Consider the following 20305-nt stretch of genomic DNA (forward strand, 5'->3'; position numbering starts at 1 on the left):
TTTTGCGCGCGGTTTATTTATGATGAATCACGTACGGTGGGTTTTGAACATGACTAGGACGGACAGATGCGTAGAACTTGACGATGGCACCATATCCCTAAGCATGGGTAAAACACAAGACAGGACATAGAACAAAGACCGAACATACACCAGCTCCCTCGCATGTGTTACTTTTATGTTCAACGCAGAACTTGTTGTATTACACGTCATCATGCTGTCATCCGACATAGCAGCAAGTTCATTCGGGTTCACATGGGTTCACAACACAGTTTCCAGGACGCCAGCTGGAGAAAGAACCGAGTGGGGAAATAAGCGCATGAGAACATTTCCTCTTACAAAATTTGGTTTTCCCTTTTCTGCCCATTTTGAGAAGGAAAGGAATCGTTCTCGGGGGAGTCTTTTCGTGTCCGGAGTACGGTTCGCAACTTTCGGGCATATACTTCGATTATTTCAAAAAATGCGAATTTATGAAAAGAAATTTGACGGATTTCAGTTTTCTTTTTTTTTCGGGCCAATGGCTAAAACCAGATACCCTAACCGTGACCAAGACACAGTAATACAGCTGCGAAAGGTCGACCACAAAGAAGGTATTTTCGGGGCACCTTGAAAATCACGTGACACTAGCTTCCGTTCGGGAACTGAAAGTGTAGTTTCGACGGACATTCATTTATTTTACCAGCGGCATAGCCAAGGTCGTGCTGAAAACTGGGAGGTGGTGGGTTCGAATCCTACCACCGGCTGTGCTGTGTGAGGTTTTCCGAAAGACTTTCCACACAATCGGCACAGTTCCCCCTGAAATCGGCCCAGGGCGCATACTAACCCCTTGTCCCCTACTCCTTCCTGGCTGTCCTCTCTCCATCTGTCCCCATCTGTACGCCGCCCATAGCCACAGTTGCCTAGCGGCGCTAATGCAGAATTTAAAAAAATTCATTCATTGAAATTTGACGTAATCTTCTTCGGATTATCTATTCCCGCTGATTCCTCCATAATGAGCGAATGTGTGAGACGCACGCGGAGAAGGAAACACATACATGGGAAGAACATCTGCGTTAACATACTTTTATTAGTATCTCCGTCCAAAGGTCGTACTATAAAGAGAAAACATTGCTTTTGTTGATATAGGCTCCTGGTACAATATGTGCCGTTTGCACAGAAAAACACATTTTGATTTCTTTTTTTTTTTAATACAGTAGCACGTTACCATCGCACTAGAGGAACACAGGAGATCTCTGGAATGACTAGGAACAGACATTAGGAACTGTCGGGGCAAAACCAGCGTGCATTGCTCAGACTAGATCGTCCACTGGTCACTGCCAAGTTTCGGTAAAGAAGCCCATGCCCATCTATGTGAGCAACAATATCTCTCTCTCCTTTCGCTATGTAACATCATAAAGTCTCAGTTCAGCACGTCATGGGGCACGCGCTTCTGTTTTTTTTACACAGCAAAAATGAAATAACATATGTTCACGAAGTTATTACACAACTTAGTTGTAGTTACCCGTATGTTTTCTTATCACAAGCACACTTATTATGTCTAAAACTATGTAATATTATGCACCCGAAGAACGAAACTTCACTGCACAGCACGCTCAAGAGCAACCGTTATTCGGAACGGTATTGTACTCTTTCCTGATGCGTAGAAAATGGGGTACGCCTTTTGGTGGCAATTTGAATGGATGTTAAGTGTCACAAAAGAGCGTGCGCCCCGCAGAAGCGATAACTCCACCCTTCGTCGCAGCCTTTGGCGCAGAGCGTGCTATGCGGTGAAGTTCTATTTTTAGAGCATCCGAACTCTATCTGCTTATGTAACATTGCTGTAACATATTTTTGTTTCTTTCTTTCTTTCTTCTTCTTCTTCTCATTTTTCTCACTTCAGCTTTGGCACGTCAAATTCGTTTGCATCGCAGGCGGTGGGCAGTCAACATTGGGACTTTCTGTTTCGGATGGTTCTTAGCCACATCATAGCCATGTCCATTCATAGATGAGCTGCCCTCGCGATATGCAGAAAAAATGCCACTTTATCCTCACTTTGCTGTCCACACATGTTGCACGTGAACGGGTCGTGGTAACCGTGGTACCCCATGTGGACAGTGTACATGACGCAGTGCTTGAATACAATGTCACAGTACGCACACCGATATTCAATCTCTTGAGCCGTCGAGTCAGACGAATTGTCCGGTTTTCCAGCGTCTTGCACTTGGACGACACCGCGCTCGGGTGTCGTCTGCTGCAACGCCGCAGGGGCCGCAGGGGACGTGGTTCCGGAACCGACTTCGGAGGCTACTTCTGCTTCGGTTGAAGTTTCATAAATGGACGAGGTCTTGACTTCAGTAACGGTATCCAATTCGTCGGACTTGTCAGAAATATCGGAGCCGCGTTCTGTCTGCAGTTTCATGCAGATGCGATCCAGCCGGACTGCTCTGCCCTTCCGTCTGTTGCGAACAGGTGGCGCTACCGGCGATTCGTCTGCAATGTCGTTCGGACGACTCAGGTCCAATGGTAGTTGTCGGGCTTTGGCAGGTGTCGGCGAGTCTTTCGTTTCTGTGTGAGACTCTATATGAACATCGGCCACCTCGTTTAGATCCATAGAAACAGGTTCCTCTGGCGTAATTTTAATAGTTCCGTTTTCGGTCAGTGGTTGTGCAGAGCCCTCCAGGTTCGACGTCGAAGAAACAAACGACACATCAACAGTGGCTTGACTTTGGACACGACTTGGATTGAGTTCTTCTGGTTCTTCCACTTTCATCGAAGTTTCGTTAACGAGAACGCTTTCCCGTTTTGTGTACGCTTGATCCTGGTTCTCTTGTACGCTGTGCTGGAGAACGTGCTGGTTGAACAGTTCTTTATCCGTTGAGGTGAAACCGCACATGGTGCACTGGCGTGGTTCTTCGTCTTTCCACGGTAGCGCCCGCGGCGCGAAAGCAGGGAACCCCGTTTGGACATTGTTCAAACTATTTTGTTCTTGTTGTTCGTGCTGCTGTTGCTGAAAGTTCATTCCATCTAACATCTGCGCTCCCATCATCATGGCTGCTCTGTAACCATTCATCAGGTGCGGTGGGTACGCAAAGCCAACCGAACTAACAGGTATCAGCGGTGGAAGCTGCGTAGGCTGAAAATTTCCCTGCATCGTATTGGGGAAGACGGGGTCTTCCTGTGCCATAGCGAACTTCTTCCTTGGCCTGGGTCCACGTCGTGTTCCGTACACGTCAACCACGGGATAAGGGTTGGGACTACCGTCAAGGTTGAGTACCGTTGCTGGTTTATGAAGGTACTTCCGCAGGTGCAACTTGAGACTATGGCAGTACTTCGTGGCGTAGTTACAATCTGCGCAACGGTATTGGTAAACGTTCGAGTGCGACTTCATGTGACTGTTCAGCATGGACTTGTTGACGCAGCTGTAATTGCATTTGCCGCACTTAAAGGGCTTGGAGCCGAAGTGATTCCTTAGATGGTATTCCAGGTGATGTTTATATTCCGTAACAAACGGACACTTTGGACACGTTAGCAACTTCTCTGATCTGATATGGACCTTGCTGTGCTCCCAGAAGTCATTTTTGCTGTCTGCGACGTGCCCACACTGTTTACAGCGGAACTTGCGCTCTTTTCCGCCGTCCAGTGCACCGTCGTCCGTGCGAGGTACCCTAGTTCCCGCCCAGCTTTCGGGAGGTACCTCGGAATGAAAGTCCTTGACGTGTCTCTTCAGTCTACCCTCGGTCCTTGAGGTGTAGTCACAGAACGGACACTTATGGTCGAAGTGACTGCTCATGTGCGCGCCGTACTGTAGCTGGGATGTACCCTGGTAGGTACATAAGTGGCAACGGTACAGTTCCTGCATCTGTCCCTTGCGTTCGATATCCGTTAACTGGACACCGAGAAGGCCGCTCTTTTCGAGAGCAGTTTGAAGTTGAGCAAGAGGGTTGCTGTTATCGGGGCCGGCGTTGACGGAATCTTCGCTGTCTTCGCAAGATGACGTCAGACCTTCTCCTTGTTCTCTGGAGAATGGACTTCCGGGAGACGAAGCCGCTTGCGATCCGAGTTTAGAATCTATGTCGCAGCCATTGCTGTCCTGGACTTCCGGCCTGGACATCATCTGGGGAGCCCCGGCGAGCCAAGGAAGGCCTGTTTCACATGACTTCATGAATCCTGTGGGTTAAAGGAAACGTCTATTTAGGAACAGGGTGTTGTTGTATGCACAGCTCATACAGGACATGTCATTCCACACATGCCCTTAGGGCCTTCGGGGTATGTATATAAATAAATAAGAAAAGCATTGCTGATAACTGCAGCATGCGTGAGAAGACTAGAAAATCGGTTATTTCAATTACAAAAACATCAATGAATATAATAAGATGCCGCTGTATCAATATTTCCCGAAAATGTCTAACCATGTGGTCTCAGAGCATGGGTACGTCAGCCAAGTAAAGGAGATGGCACCTTATCGCCGTACCATGAAAATACTGCTTGGGAATTACCATGCGCCTGTAAAGCTAGCTCCTCCGCTCTCATAGTCTTAATGCGAGGAAGCCAACTTGACAAGCTCCGTGTCTTTTTCCACAAATTTCCCTGTATCTTTTCATTTCTACTCCTTCTCATAAATGCCGACGTGCGTGCATGGTACATTCATTTACTATTTTGTCGGAACGTGTTTGAAAAAACAAAAACAGCGAATAAGTAAAATTAAAAATAAAATAAAAGTAAAATTACAGTAGAACGTCGATGAAAAACATCAACAACGGATGCACACAATCTCCACACAGTTCGCTTCTGTAGTCCCTTTTGAACTAGTTTCAAGGTCGTCTTCGAGACTGGACGGTTCGAATCCTAGAACGGGGTGTGGTACCTGAGGTTTTCCATGGGTTTTCCGGCAGACTTTCCAGATGGATGTCGGCAACAGTTCCCCCATGAAGTTCGTCCAGGACACATACTAACCCCCCCACCCCCCACCTTGTCCCCCTCGCCTCTCTGCTGTCCTCTCTCCATCTGTCCACGTCTGTACACCACTCATAGCCACAGTTGCTTTGCGGCACTAACACAGAATTTAAAAAAAAAGGTTGTGGTGGTGATGGAACTGCTTGCCGTAGTCGGCCACGCTCGGGCAGGGTCGAGCGTCCTGGGCCGACTTCACAGGGAACTGTATCGACATTTGTCTTAAGGCGTATGAGGAAAACCCATGGAAAACACGTGAGGGAAACATTAGAGGTGTTTGCGGTGCTTGCCGTAGTCGGCCACGCTTAAGCGGGCAACGTCACGATTAAAATCGATAAAAAAAACCAGTGCAGGGTGACACTTAAGAGACAACACAAGACACAACACTGATTTTTTTGTCACACCAAACAGCCCAATTTTTAACCCTTTTCAACGTTACGACTACCGCAGAGGCCGACTTTACAGGGAACTGTGTCGACATTTGTCTTAAACATTAAATGAGTTATATAAAGGAACGTCGAAAGAACCAATCATCCGCCAGCTGGCTGTGTGAAAGCATTGATGATGATGATGATGATGAAAGTGGTGGTGGGAACCAGAAAAAAAAAAGGGGGGGGGGGGGGAAACGGGAACGTAAATTGCGAGACGATCGGACTGGCTATACCCTACCGCTCCTATACTAGATTAGATAATGAGAAGAATATGAGAATAAAAATAAGGAGATCTAAAAGAAGTAGAAGGTAAAAAACTAAAGAGCAGTGGGAGATGGAGATAAACTGATAAGAATCACCAGAGGAAAACACATGCACCGCACGGCACTTGCACGAGTGATCGCATGAACTCAAGTCACAAGATTGTCTTTTTATCCAAAATGTAAATGAGGTATTCATTATGTAGTGCTTTCGGACCCTTAACTTAGTAACAATAAATGAATGACTTATAATAAATAAACAAATTAACTGTCGCTAATTTGCAAATTGTTTGATAAACTTGGATACTTGATATTTAGATTCAAATTTCGTCCGCCACGAAAGGGTAGTGTTTCCAAACGCAGCATTGACCCAATGGAAGAATGAGTAACGACATATTGTGCGCGAACTGAGATATTTCGCGCGGACAGGTTTACGCGTGTGCCGAAGTGCATCGCGACGACGGTTTTGATACCAATTTGTCTACCCACCCTCGCGTCTACCTGTAAACAGCCTAATGCCTCTCGAAGTTTTCTAACAATTTCTTATAAGCGCAATAAGCATACACAGTACTGCACGATTACTGCACGATGCAAGAAGACGGAGAAATAAAACAATTAAAATCCCAACTATTTAGAACGCCGTGCTATCATGTTTGAGCGCGCTCCCTGGTCTCGCGTGGTCATTGCTCTCGCGAGTACCCTTGAGCTGTTGCATCTGTTTTTTTTTTTTTTAATGTAGATGCATAGAGACGTTGCACTTATCCTTCCCCTGCGAACGTCAACCAGGTGTAAAATCGTCGCACGCGTGAAAATTCATTCACGCTCCCTCTCGGATCTACTGACAAACAAATCGGCAACGCCACCCTCTGCTTTTATGCCTTCTCACCCCTCACATATCCACCCTGCCGTGCACAAACCTGCCAGAGCGGACCCCCGCCAGACAATCTACGAAAAAGAAGTGGAGCTGCCAGGCTTAAGCAGAAGGGGTTCGCAAAACACATGCACCCTTCTTTTCCAGAACACGAGCCGCTTTTTCGGCGAAGATAAAATATAGCGGGGAAAAAAGCTTCCCCCTTTTCCCAGCAGAGAGCATTGGGGAGCACCATGTTTATTGTGGTTTCAGTGTTCGCCGTAACCGAGCGACACAAGCGAAAGCCCTGATTTATTAGGCAATAAAACGGATTCGTACGCAGAACAAAACGTGGACAGTTGGTTGACTGCAGATGTCGCTGGTATAGTGAGAGAAAAACGGAGCAGACGACTTTTGAAATCCAAAAGGACGATGACCGCGTTCGCTGTCTTTCCGTCGTCTGCTTCGAAACGAACAGGGGCCAGGCTGTTTATCTAACTGGACGACAAACACGGGACATAGAGTATTTTCGCGCAGAAGAGACAACGCGAGCATTTTGCATACTAGTAAAGCAAAAGACCGCCCGCTCAGAAGGGTCATAATCCCTATTCGCTTTTTGCGGGACTTCGCTACTTTGTAAAAAAAACAAAACAAGAATAACAATAATAATAGAAACAATAATAGAAATAAAAAGTCGTGAAAGAAGTTGCGGGTCGGCAGAATTTTCCCGCCAAAAAATAACACATGAGGGCGTTCTGAACAGCACAACATTGTCTGTTGCCTTTTTCTTTTTCTTGTGTGTGTGTGTGTATAGGTGGTTTCGGAAAAAGAGAGTATAGCAAGTTTTAGTACATCCGTAGGTGCTCAACGAAAACTGATCCGAAAACATATTAAACCAATCACTCTACTCCTTCGAAATAGTTGACATCACCTTGCTGATATTTCATGTAACAGCTTCCTTCACAGTATCGTAGAGTTACTTCCTGTTTACAAAAACTTCCCTTATCCGTGTACCCACACAAGCGGCATCAGTCCACAGAATACTCTAGCGGAAAATACGCGAAACATCATAGTTTTCTGCTGCATCATAGCTTCCAACCAGGGGAATATAGTGCGACTCAGCAAAAAGATATTCCTAACAGACGACAGGGCTGACAGTGTCGTCTGCTACGTACGCGGTACGTCTCTGCTACTCTAGCACCGTGCGAATACTCAGCAGAGTTGTACGTTAACGTTAAAAAATTACTGAAAAAGTAATTGATTACTAGTAACGCAGTTACTAGTAATCAATTACTTTTTCAGTAATTTTTTAACGTAGTCAATTAGTTTTGTGAGCAAGTAATTTTCCAAGTAATCTGATTCAAATTTTCGGTAATCGATTACTTTTTTAACCTTCTGCAAACAATGGCAACCTTTTCAGCAAGCCAATCTGTTCTTCTGTTCCGCCACGAGTTCGACTGAAGCAATGACGCAGAGGTCACTGTTACGGCCGTCTCTATATAGCCCACACGTGTTCCATACACGCCACACTAATATGATAATCCCTTACAACCGCGACCTACTGGGGCAACTGTAAAATAGGTGACTGTATTGACAAACTGTGCGGGCTGAACATACCAATAGTAACAAAACGAAGCGAATGTTTCGATGTTGTCTTAAATTTGTATATAAATCTGTAATAAACGCGTGTATGTGTTTTGTATGTTGTTTTCAAATGTATTTGTGAATTTCACTTATCATGTATGTTGGTGTCTCATATTAAAAGTTGCAACAAGAGCTGCATGGTTGCGTTCACTGCAAGCTTGTTGGCTTTGCAATGGCCCACAATTTAAAAGTAACGGGAAAAGTAACCCGTTATATTATTAATCGGTAACGTATTACATTTTTGATGAAGTAATTTGTAACGGTAAATAATTACTTTTCGCGCAGCAGTAACAGTAATTGTAATCAATTACTTTTTTCGAGTAACGTGTACAACTCTGGCGAATAGTCAACATAAGGCGTGGCGGGGCTATACAACCCCGTTAGTAGCTTTTGCTTCTTCTTCCACTAGAATATTCCGTGGGGATGTCACTCGTGTCAATACGCCGTATAGCACGCATTTGTGGCACTACGTTCAAAATATCGATTTGGACACGATGATTACGTTAGGCCATACCGCCATCTACAAGAGCTAAAGCTCCGACAACCAAGAAGACATATTTCATCATATCATGTAAAACTGTTTTACAATCGGCTGCACAAAATGCGCGTAAACAATGAGGTTGTCTCTAGGAAAACAAGCGAGGACATTTTGTATACTTATCAGGAGTCAGCGACACGCAAACGGCACATGCAGGAAAGGTTATCAACCTATGCTGCTACCAACGAGTAAAGTAGCTAATGTGGCAGAGCAGACGGCGGGAAGCCACATCCGACAGTCAGTGGGGCACTACACACACGTGGCATACATATGCACAACTGCTGCCGTTTCAAACCACTATTGGTGGTACTTTAAGGGGGGGGGGGGAGGAGAATGAACCACGGATAGGAACGCTAAGCGATGTGTGTAGCTTTTATCTGGAACTGGTTGAAAAGCCGCGCGAGAAATGAATTATAGAATGTGACACGGGAAACGTACGTACGCTGTATGCAGGCGCGGATCTAGGGGGGAGGGGGGGGGTCCAGGGGTCCGGACCCCCCTAAATTCCAGACTTAAACATAGGGTTCAATGGACCAATCCCAGCATGCACCTGTCCCTTGTCCATAGCGACCCCCCCCCCCCCCACGGAAAAATCCTAGATCCGCCCCTGGCTTATGTATGCATGTATGTAATGTGCGGCAAAGGACGTTGCATGTAAGTACGCTTTGCTCACGTCCATGGACATTGTGCGTGGTCCATAATTTAAGTGATATTAATTATGGGGTTCTCCAAACATTAATTTTAAGACCCCAGTGCCTAACTGAATGTTGTATAGAGCCCAATCCGTGGCCCTGGCTTCAGTCGTTTGCTATTACCGGTAAATCTAATCTCGCATATCACATATATTACCCTTCACGAACTACTCAAAAACAAGAAACATGAAGCAAGCAATTGAAAGGCATGGGAAAACGTTCTTTGCAGACAAATACACAGCATGAGTGCTCACGAGTTCCAAAGTTTTGCTTCAGAGAAGTCATATTTTCAAAAGATATGAACAGAAAATATTAAACGTTTCGCATTGTAGCTGACAGTTGCAAGACCACCCTTGCTTATTACCATTTCTAAAATGTGCACGTTTCACCTCTACACTTAAAAGAGCTTTTTCGCGGAACAACTTAAATCCTCGTCAACGGGGCATCCCCAAAACGGGCCCTTAAAAACTGACAGAAAAAAAATGAAAAACGACGTCGCCGTATTGCCTTCAAAGAAAAAAAAAAAGGAAAAACGAGGGAGAAAATGATCGTTATGGGCTGCTACTGGTCTTTGAGGAACTTCTGCGAAGAATGTCTCAAAAAGGACGAAGAAAACAAAGATGTACAAAGACAGGCGGTCCGAGCATTGTAAGCAGTGCGGGTGTTTAGGCTAACCACAGCCCTAAGCACTTGGTCATTGCGGTGTGGTAAACAGTAAAGAAGCCAGTGTTGCAGATGTTTCTTTTGTTACGGTTCTTTTCTTTTTTGGAGAAACTAGCAAAAATGACAGGGAGGAAACAGTGTTGCCACTCATTGCTGTTCTACACAGAAAGATTAGAGATATATTTATTAACTTAGTTAATTAGTTAATTAACTATTAATTAACTTATTAATTAACTAGTTAATTAATATTAGTCACCGTGGCCGTATGGCTCCAGTATCAACAAGGGTGCAGGGAAAGTGTCCAGCGGATTTTGTTTCGGAACTAGCAAGGCCCTCCATAATACTCGTACCAGCGGCACGGCCGAGTGGGCTAAGGCGTCCGCTCGTTGGTGGTAACCAAGGTCGTGCTGAAGACTGGGAGGTGGTGGGTTCGAATCCTACCACCGGCTGTGCTGTCTGAGGTTTTCCCTGGGTTTTCCGAAGACTTTCCAGACGAATGTCGGCACAGTTTCCCCCGAAGTCGGCCCCGGACGCATACTAATCCCCCTGTCCCCCACTCCTTCCTGCTGTCCACTCTCCGTCTGTCCACATCTGTACGCCGCTCATAGCCACAGTTGCTTCGCGGCGCTAACACGCAATTAAAAAAAAACTCGTACATCAAGAGTGCGTCTTTATTCTATCCTTTTGCGATAGATTTTATGTGTGCTCTTCTGCATATGCGCTGTGAGCATTTTTTGTAACGTTACGTTTTCGGAAGCTTTCCGAAATCACAGATTTGCTATAATCTCTTCTTTACATTACAAGTAAAAAATGCAGTCCTACGTCTAAACTGTCACGTAACTTTCAGAAAGTAGGCTTCGCCCGACAACCATAGCAGACGACAGTCTGCAAACTCCAGTGCAAAGAAACGCCGATGTTCTAAATGAACGCAACACGAAATGGCCTCATATTCACACGTTATTTGTAATAAGTATACCTTCCCACAAATAGTAAAATTAGTGTTAACGGGCTAAAAATAGTGACCACTTTCCCTTTCTTCGCATTTCTTCTTTCTTTCCGTAGGACGTCGAAAACGTGGAACAGCGTTCCTGGATGACACGCGTTGTTTATTGCTGCCACCTGGTCACTTTTTCAGGTGTCCTTTTATTCCTTTTCTTTGCGCTTTCAACTGACCGCTCCTCTCAGCGGACGCGGAGAAAAAAAAAATATGCAGCTGACCACTGACCATCCCTAGAGTCCACGCAAAAAGGGCGAGAAGTGCCTCGGGCGGCGAACGCCGTCATCCCCAAAATGTTCGAGCCCCATTTTTTACCTCCCCTCCTCCCAGTTCTTGTTATGTCCACCCCGCCGCAAATACTTTTTTCTTCGATTTTCGGTTTTTCAAAAGACTTTTCCATGGAAGACTCCCCTACGAAGGCAGAAGACAGTCGACGCCATCTTTCTTTTCTCGAAAGTGACCGCTTCTCTTTTTTATTTTTTCGAAAGCGACGGCGATGCATTCGTTGTGAGTGGACAATGGGCAGTTTCTTCGGAGGGCTCCTTCAAAATTTATGACCGGTCACTTTGTGCGCGTGTCCGTTTCTGCTTAACTTCCACAGTGCGGCATGTGGTTTCTGTCTCTGCTTCGTGGACGTCGTTGCCAGACTGCTTCTTTTAATTATGCCCTTCGCAGCTTAATGAGTGGTGCTAGCCAATGGGTTCGCGGAAGGAGTCGAGGTGAGAATGGAAACAAATGATATGTGATAGTGTGTGGAAAGTATGGTGTTAGTAAAGGCGTTGGAAGTGAGGATTTTGATTTTGACGGGTGTTCATTGTTTTCGAATAATGCGGAAAAGCGCTGCAGAAAGCAAGCGGGTTTCAATGGAAGCCACAACACGGAATTTATCCACAGTTCTGACCAGACGGTGCGCGAATTGTGAACTAGTCGAGACACGCCCTATTTTTGCTGTCATGCTCATGCTAGAAGTCAAGACAATTTGACATTAGAACATATCTAGAGAGCGAGGAACCAAAGTGAAGTAAATACAAAACGAAATTTAACGAAACGCTTTTCGCCCTCGAAGTTCAAACCTATCGATATTTGGCCCTCAACTTTATGACAGACGAGAAGAAAGCAAAACGAAAAAAGGAAGATACAACCAGAGCTTTGTTATCGGAACGCCATGCTTGCACAGATTAGAACACGATAAGTAACGAGAAAGCAATATCAAAAGACGGATGATTAATGTGAGTAAGCAACCGTCAACATATCTTATCGCAAGTTTCTTCCATGCTCCATTGCGCTTATCTGGCAAACCGTCCGCTCGGCATCTAGTCTGTCTCATTTATCTACTAAAACAAACAAACTATGAGACTGTAGATAGTCAAGTTTAAAACAGTCAGTCAAATGTAATTAGAGTCCCACTGTTTCCGCCTAAAACCCTATTCCACTCGAAATTCATTTCCACTGTAGGATTCGACAACCCAAAAGGGAAAGTCAAACGAATAAAAAGAGAGGATACCCCCGGTGCCGCTTAGGTATAAGATTACAGAATCAACGCGTATTGAACATGGGAGTGTTACATGTCCCGTGCATCTAGTAAGGGACATCCATGTAGTGCTATAAAACATGAACTTATAAGCAATATGGTCACATGGAAAACATAAATTCTGGCAACATCGCATTCGTACAATCCTTCCACTCAATTCAAATCTTTCGGAGCCTGGTCCCAACGCTCTACTTCCAAGTTCACGAGCGACACGGCTTGAGACGTTCTCGAGTACTTTGGTGCACCTTGCCACGTCATGGCCATAAATGCTTTTATGATAAAAACTGACAAATGAAAAGAAAGTCATTCGCATCACCAGGCGGGGGCGCACACACACACACACACATACGTATACGTACACACATGCATACACATATAAAGTGATGATGATGAGATGGGGCTGATGCAGGCCAGCAGGCTTGACGCTGCCCTAGTGTCATTTGTAGATAGTGAGAAATAAGGATGGAAATGAGGATTCCGGTGATCAAAAGCAGGGTGGAGAGGCCTGTTGATGACAGGAAATCCTAAAGGTGACGGAAACCTTGGTGCATAGCACGGTCATCACCACCACCACCATGATTGGGGTACCCTTCCAAAATATCTACTTTGAAAAATATTTCCGTACGCAAGAAGCGCATTTCGGGACGCTTCATTAAAAGAGAAACAAACACATGTCCCCAAAACTTCTGGAGGGCAAAAGTCGAGTGCAAATGAAACAAAACGGCGCAGAGAGGTTTGCGAAATGGTAAGAAACAACTGATCAAGACTGGGTTGCGTTATTTCTTATATCCGTTTCTTCGCTCAACAAAAAGCATACAAATAAAAAAAAAATGTAGTGAGGATAAACTTCATAAATGGCGTGGATACGTGTAAGCTGCCAAACCCAGAGGCTGTGTGACGAAAAGGCGGGCAAAACAAAGACAAACAAAACAAAAAGGGACGGAGACAACAAAACTTACTTGCACGTAAACCGAGCCAAACCTTCACCAACAGCCAAAAAGGGAAAACAATAGGTCTTGATCCGAACTCCACTGAGCAACGCACTTGGGAGAAGATCCCGACCAACTGACCGCAGGGAAAAGATAAAACTGCCACCAACACGAAAGAAAGGGCAAAATGTCGAAGAGGAAGAAAAAAAAGAGGGAAGATTGGGAAAGGGTGACCACTGGTCAAGCGCAGGACGTCGTCATATGCGTCCTTTCCAACCCTTCAGTCCCCACAAATGGAGCCCTAAAAAAATTTAAGAAAAGGGGGCGAAAGGAAATAAGGGGAAGGATACTATGTGCAAATCTGTGCTTATGGGTCAAACTGGTCAATGCGTTTTTGAGCTGCTTTCACTTTTGAGCGTAAAGATGTTTTTGTTGGCTGCTGGGGTCACACCAAGGCCGCGAGGAGGATCGTGGGGGAGGAGGAGGGGGGTTCATAATAGGCCAGCTCGTTAGTGATGCGGACAACCGCTTTGGCCAGGGCTTCTGTTTGGAAAAATATGCGCACAAAGTGGACTAGAACGAGAAAAATATGGAAAAGAAGTGTGTGCCCAAAATGGAGGGCGATTACTGCTTTTTTTTTTTTTTTTCGAGTGGAAAATACTTTTACGCATTTGGAAAGAATTTGGTCGAAAAGTGATTCGCGCGAGGAGCGAGCACACAAATTTGCGAAAGATGTTGGAGGACTTTAATGGAGTTGTGACACGCTTTTGATATGTGCGGTTTATTACATTATGTACGTACTCTATACCGTGCTTCAGGGAATCGATAAAAGACAGAATTATTTTGTGTTAAGCGCCGCGAAGCAACTTTGGCTATGAGCGGCTCACAGATGTGGACAGATGGAGGAAGGAATGGGAGACAGCGGGTTAGTGTGCGCCCGGGGCCGACTTCAGGTGGAAGTGTGCCGATATTCATTTGGAAAGGCTGTCGGGCACCTCAGACAGGGAACCTCAGATAGTACATGTGGGAGGTGAGGTGAGGTGAGGTGAGGGAGGGAGGTGACCCGTCGTCGAATCCGGACGCCGGCCGGGTGTGCTGTCTGTGTGTTTTCCTTGGGTTTTTCTCCGACGCTTCAAGACAAATGTCGGCACAGTTCCCTGTGAAGTCGGCCCAGGACGCACGATCCTCCCCTGCGATAGTCGTGACGTTGCCTGCCTGAGCGTGGCCGTCTATGGCAAGCAGTTCCACGACCACCATCTCCGTAGCTACAGCCGCCCAAAGCACGTCGTGATTGGCGGACGGAGGACCTCACTATTTCCGGTTGCGAAATCCCCGATCTCGAAATTCACGTTCTCGAATTGTATTGTTGACTGACTAGATGAGTCACAGAACCTCTGAGCCCATCTTGTATTGCCAACTGTAGGATGGGACAAGCGAAAGCTTGCCAACATCACATTTCAAAAATAGTACTGCCCTCGCCATAAAAACGAAGAGCAGCATCAATCAACAAGCGCTAGGCGGGCAGTCCCACGGAACTGCCAATCCCTCAGAAGCCTTCATTGGGATCGCAATAGCTTGAAACAAGGAAAATAAATCAAGGACATTGCTTCGTAAGACGATATGCCGTGTTTAAAAACACGACATCACTATTTAACTACTCAAATTCACGGGTTTTTGATGTCTGTCCAAGTCGTTCTAACGAACGAAAGCCACATTTTAGCGGTCTGTTATCTGACTGTGCTCCTTCAAAACCCGTACTCGTCAAGCTCTGACGTCAGATGAGAAAGCACTAACGACCATTCTCATTGGTGATCGTAAGCACGTGACCTCTCCCATGCTGCCTCAACGGCGGGGTCACCTGAGGTGATGCCAGACAGAACCGGTGTGTTACGGTATCGCCACGTGGTAACGCTGTAACCCCTTTTGCTGTACGTAGAACGCAGGTCCACATCGATGCACATAATTGTATTTCACACTTATTTAGCGTAACATTGGACGAGGTGCCGCTTCCGAGTTCGATCATACGTCAGGCGACACTCCTCGTAGTATCAAAACTGCACGACAAAGCCACGTGGAGCTCCGAATAAATTGATGTGCTCACGCGTATAGTGGGAGTGCGGGTGAGAGAATAGAGTTATGCTGCTTGTGCTCTGCAGAAAGGATTTCCGGCAACGCACTAGAGCTACTAGCGCGCTGTAGATAGAAACAAATTCTTAAAGGGCATGCAAATTTTTTTCTTAAAGGGGCATGCAAAAAAAGGATATCTTGAATGGGCACGCAAAAATTTATCCTTGGAGAGGCTTGCAAAAAATTTTTCTCGCAGAATGAAAGATGTCGTTACCTTGACACCACCATAAAAGGAACGGGATTCATCGGTTGCGCCGTTCGTGATTCATGAGCGAAAGAAACTGCAATTTACCGTACGCTTTCCCTCTCCCGCGGAGCGGGCTCTCATTGGCCGCCTCAAATGATTTGTCCAATCATCGCGGGAGATAGTTTGAGGAGATCAATCCGAGGTCTCTCCGCATTGTCGCACTTCTTGAGAAGGAGAGGTAAACCTTGAACTATGGTTTCTTTCGCTCATAAATCCCAAACGACGCAACGCTTGAATCCCGTTCCATTTATGTAGGTGCCAAGGTAATAGCATCTTTCATCCGACGAAGAAAATTTTTTGCACAAAATTGTTCCTTTAACTTCGTGTAACTACGTGTCACGCGCGACATCAACGGTGGCCGTAGCCGCTTACGCGCCATTAAAACTTATCATCATCGCTATCCATATCGACTGACAGACTCGGGGAAGGTCAAAGTCGCGACTTTGGAGGACACGCGACAAACAATTCGTCGCGAAGAAAGAATGCACTTTTACAATATGTTCTGGATGGTGTAAAATATGAGTGTGAGAAGATGACAACAACAACAACAACAACATAGATGAATGGATGATGATGATGTGGGATGTTTCCCTGCGTTGAGTGCAGGACCCTACCCCATTGCAAAAAGGTTCACGTGAAAGGATGACTGAGAGATGGTGAGAAGATGAGTCATGTGATATTGTCCTCCTTGTTGGAGAGGAAGTGAGGTAAGTTTCGCGGAAGACGAAGCTTTTTGCAGGGTCTCACCATCGCGACGTAGAAAATTATAATTTATGAGGTGACATTCCCTCGAGTTTTTTGGGGGGGAAATGGAGACACAAGACAGAACCCGAAGTATACAAGAAACAAGACTCATAGCCTGTATTCACACGAGCGATGTCCTCACCGGAATATCCTAGTGGAAGAAAAAGCAAAAACTGCTCACGGAGCCGAAGTCCCGCCGCGTGTTACATTGGTTGAGCATTCACACGGTGCCGCACTTAGCAAACGACACTGTCAACATCTTTTTTTTTTTTCTTTTCTGTCGTCTGCTACGGAATATCTTGTGGCTATGTCTCAGGATATTCCCCACGGATAACGGAGCACGTGAAAGCACGACGTTGAGCGCTCACGTTCACGAGACAACAGAAAACAATGACGTTTATCGCATCTTCCACTGGAATATTCCGGGGAGTGTCGCCCGAGTGAATACACGGATCAGCAAGAGAGTCAACGAGGAAATATAAGTGTCACTCCAGCTCACCGTGAGCGCTTTGTTGATCTCCGACAGGAAATTATCGCAGAAGTCCCTCCGGGGTCTCATCTTTTCCCCCCCGCGGTACCGAGAAGAAGGCGAAAGGGGATCTGAGGGAAATAAAAAATGGAAACTAAAAAAGTCCCTCGGACCGCGACAAGGAGTGGTGTAACTTGAGACGTGATGTGCTACAAGAAGAACGCGTGGCGCCCGCGTTTCCACACACGCACAAACCGGAAACAAAGAAACGACACAAAGAAGTCGTAGATAAATAAAAAAGAAAAAGGAAGGGGGCGACAACGCTAATCACTTGGACTTCCTGTTCCTGTCGGCCAACACGTGCGCAAGGAGAGAGACATTTTTCTTTAATTGCCCCCTTCTCTCCCATTCTGTTAAAAAAAGGAGAAAGAGAAAGAAAAGTAGAAGAGGTGACGGGAATAGGGGAATCGTGTGGACCTCACCTTGAAGGGCGTGACTCTGACGCGATAGCGCGTAAGGAATAAATGGAAATAAAAGAAAAGCCGACATGCAATTGGGGAACTCGTAGCTAACTGGCGTTATCTCTCGATAACCAAAATCATCTCCAAGAAAAAAATAAATAACGTAAAAATAGGCAGTGTGTTCCTAGTTTCGTTTCTTCTCGCGTTCGTTTTGGTTTTGTGCGTTTGAAAGTGTTACATATTAGCATTTTCTTTGGGAAGGACGCAACTTGTGCTCCCTTTTTTTCTTTTTTCCTGCCACGCGCGACCTAATTCTTTTTAGGGTTAACCTTGCCTTTGCAAGACTTTCCCTGTAAGATCTTTTACAGCTGACCTCGAAACCCATCCATTATTTCTCCTCCCACAGAGTGGTGACGTAGGATTCGAGATTTTCCATGAAGCAGGAGTGAGCCACACGCAACAGATGGCCGGTGAAGGAGGTTTTGTACTATTTTAAGCACTCACGTTCAATTATTTTCTCCCAAGTGCACTTTCTCTTTCTCGTGACGGTTAAGCTAAACTGCGCATTTCATAGCAAAGTTAGTCGCAAATGTTTCTTCTCCTGAAATAGAAAAACGACGAACAATTCAGCTATGTTAGTCTAGGCTAATTGAGGGTGTAATTCTTTCGGAAAAGATGCATAACGCCTGCGATTCAAGAGCACAAGACACGCTCTGCTATTCCCTTCTTTCTGCAGCTCCGAACTGCACTTCGAAGTAGATGACTTTTTCGTCAACACTGATACGCGTTTAATCAAGATAAGTTACCGCAGGCTTTGTACACGTGCACTAAAGCTCACTAACAGAAATCCTTATTGGTAAACCAATGCACACACTAAAAAAAAAATAACCCTCTCCTCTGAACATGAAGAAATGTAAGCAAAGACTGCTCGATAAAATGCGTGCTGAAGAAAAACGCAGTAGCTATGACTTCCAGACCTCAAGCTAACGACAGAAACGCCCCCTTTTGGCGTTCCGGCGGCAATCGCGATAACTCGAGTCGTGTTTTCACTTTTTACTGCGTTGGAGGTCTATTCAACTACATCAAGTTAAAACAGAAAGAATGAAAGACCGATGCAGGCTCTTCAACGTCCGTTTGCAAGCGGAAGAAAAAGAAGAGAGAGAAAAGAAAAACGGCTAGTAGACGGTTAACGGTTCTATTAGAATGACACAGGATGTCTCAGAATGAAACTCGCACGCTAGTACCGGGGATAGACATTTATTAAAATACGTGGGCCACACCGGCAGCATGAGGCCTAGATAGGCCCCGAAACGTTAACACTTACTGTATTTTAGGTCTTGCTTTTATCCTGTTGTGCTGCCGGTGTGGCCTACGTCTTTTAATGAAATCCCCGTTGCAAAATAGACTACCGTAAATAAATGTTATCTGACTATAAAATGCACATTCGCGCGCGAGAAACTGTCAACAGCGAACTTAGACTAACCTGGATATGGAAATGCAAACACCGAACTTGGACTAAGCTAATAATAAACTAACCAACGTGCTGTTCCGTCGTGTCCGCCCTGCTAAGCCTAACGACCGCTGAAATGTGGCTTTCGTTCGCCAAAAACGACTTGGCCAGACAATCGAACACCCATGAATTTGAGTGGTTAAATAGTGATGTCGTGTTTTTAAACACCGCATATCATCTTACGAAGCAATCGAGCATTCTCCTTGATACTTCTTCTTTGAACGCGAACGTGAATTTCGAGATCGGGGATTTCGGAACCGGGAATATCGAGGTCCTCGCTTTGCGCGTACGTTAGGTGGGTCAGAAACGAACAGATAATGTAGGAGAAAAGACGACGTCTGCGGAATCAAAGACAAGGACAACACAGAAACAATCCAATTTCCCCTATCGTGTATCTAGGTTGTTTATCCAATTTAATCGTTATGCACAAGCTAGTGTGCGCCCCTCTCCCGTCTGTGGATTGAAAGAAAATACATGTATGCCTGTCCGTTTGGGCAGAAACATACGGAATGCGTCTTTAGTGTCCATTCACTCTGCCTTCCGACTTTCCGACGTCTTCGGTGATTGTTTATATTAGACCTTGCTTTGTGTCTTTCGTCAAAACGTTTTCCTCCTCCTTTTTTTCCCACGCCTTGTAGCACAAATCTCGGTGGCGCTCCGTAAATGAATGGCGAACTCTACTGGTCGTTGTAGTGCAGAAAATCTTTTGGTAGTTCGATATAAGCGCCGCGAAGCAAACTATGGCTATGAGCGGCGTACAGACGAGGAGAGATCGAGAGAGGACAACAGGAAGGAGTGCATGGGTGACGGGGTGGGGGGTTAGTGCACGTCCTGGGCCGACTTCAGGTGGAACTGTGCCGACATTCGTCTGGAAAGTCTTCGGAAAACCCGGGGAAAACCTCAGACAGCACTGCCGGCGGTAGGATTCGAACCCACCACCTCCCAGTCTTCGGCACGACCTTGGCTACACTCGCTTTGACTGACTTTCCCGGTGTGTGACCGTAGCCGTAAAGCCACGAATTATAGACCAGCATGGAATCCCTCCGCCCATTTTACACGCAAAAGGTCATGACCACTGAGCAACGGATAACTCTAAGCCTGTTTACCACTTCAGTTTTCCCGGAACAAGTTTTATGAGTCATCCACACCACAAAACGCTCGACTTTGCACGCAGAAAGGCTTTAAAAGCTCCTCTTTGCTTTCCACCGACTCTCAATGCCCTCGCACTGCTCCATATCGGTGACAGTTTTACCACACACACATACTTTGGAACCCCCTTTAGGGTG

General features: G+C 45.7%; 1 protein-coding gene across 2 annotated transcripts in view; it reads right to left on the minus strand.

Annotated features, from left to right (window-relative positions):
* Nucleotides 1-1043: 1043 nt before the first annotated feature.
* LOC135398085 (protein hunchback-like) overlaps nt 1044-20305 on the minus strand; it is a 32067-nt gene continuing 12805 nt past the window's right edge. Inside the window, exons 1-2 of one of the 2 annotated variants that reach the window (XM_064629515.1) lie at nt 17079-17277; nt 1044-4143 (exon numbers count right to left, since the gene is read on the minus strand). In XM_064629515.1, coding sequence (XP_064485585.1) covers nt 1976-4138 — 2163 coding nt within the window. In that variant the 5' untranslated portion in view covers nt 4139-4143; nt 17079-17277 and the 3' untranslated portion in view covers nt 1044-1975. Of the gene's footprint in view, nt 4144-17078; nt 17278-20305 lie in introns of those variants that run through there. The other variant, XM_064629517.1, reaches the window with a different exon arrangement.

Source organism: Ornithodoros turicata, chromosome 6, assembly GCF_037126465.1.
Source record: "Ornithodoros turicata isolate Travis chromosome 6, ASM3712646v1, whole genome shotgun sequence".
In the NCBI taxonomy this organism is placed as follows: domain Eukaryota; kingdom Metazoa; phylum Arthropoda; class Arachnida; order Ixodida; family Argasidae; genus Ornithodoros; species Ornithodoros turicata.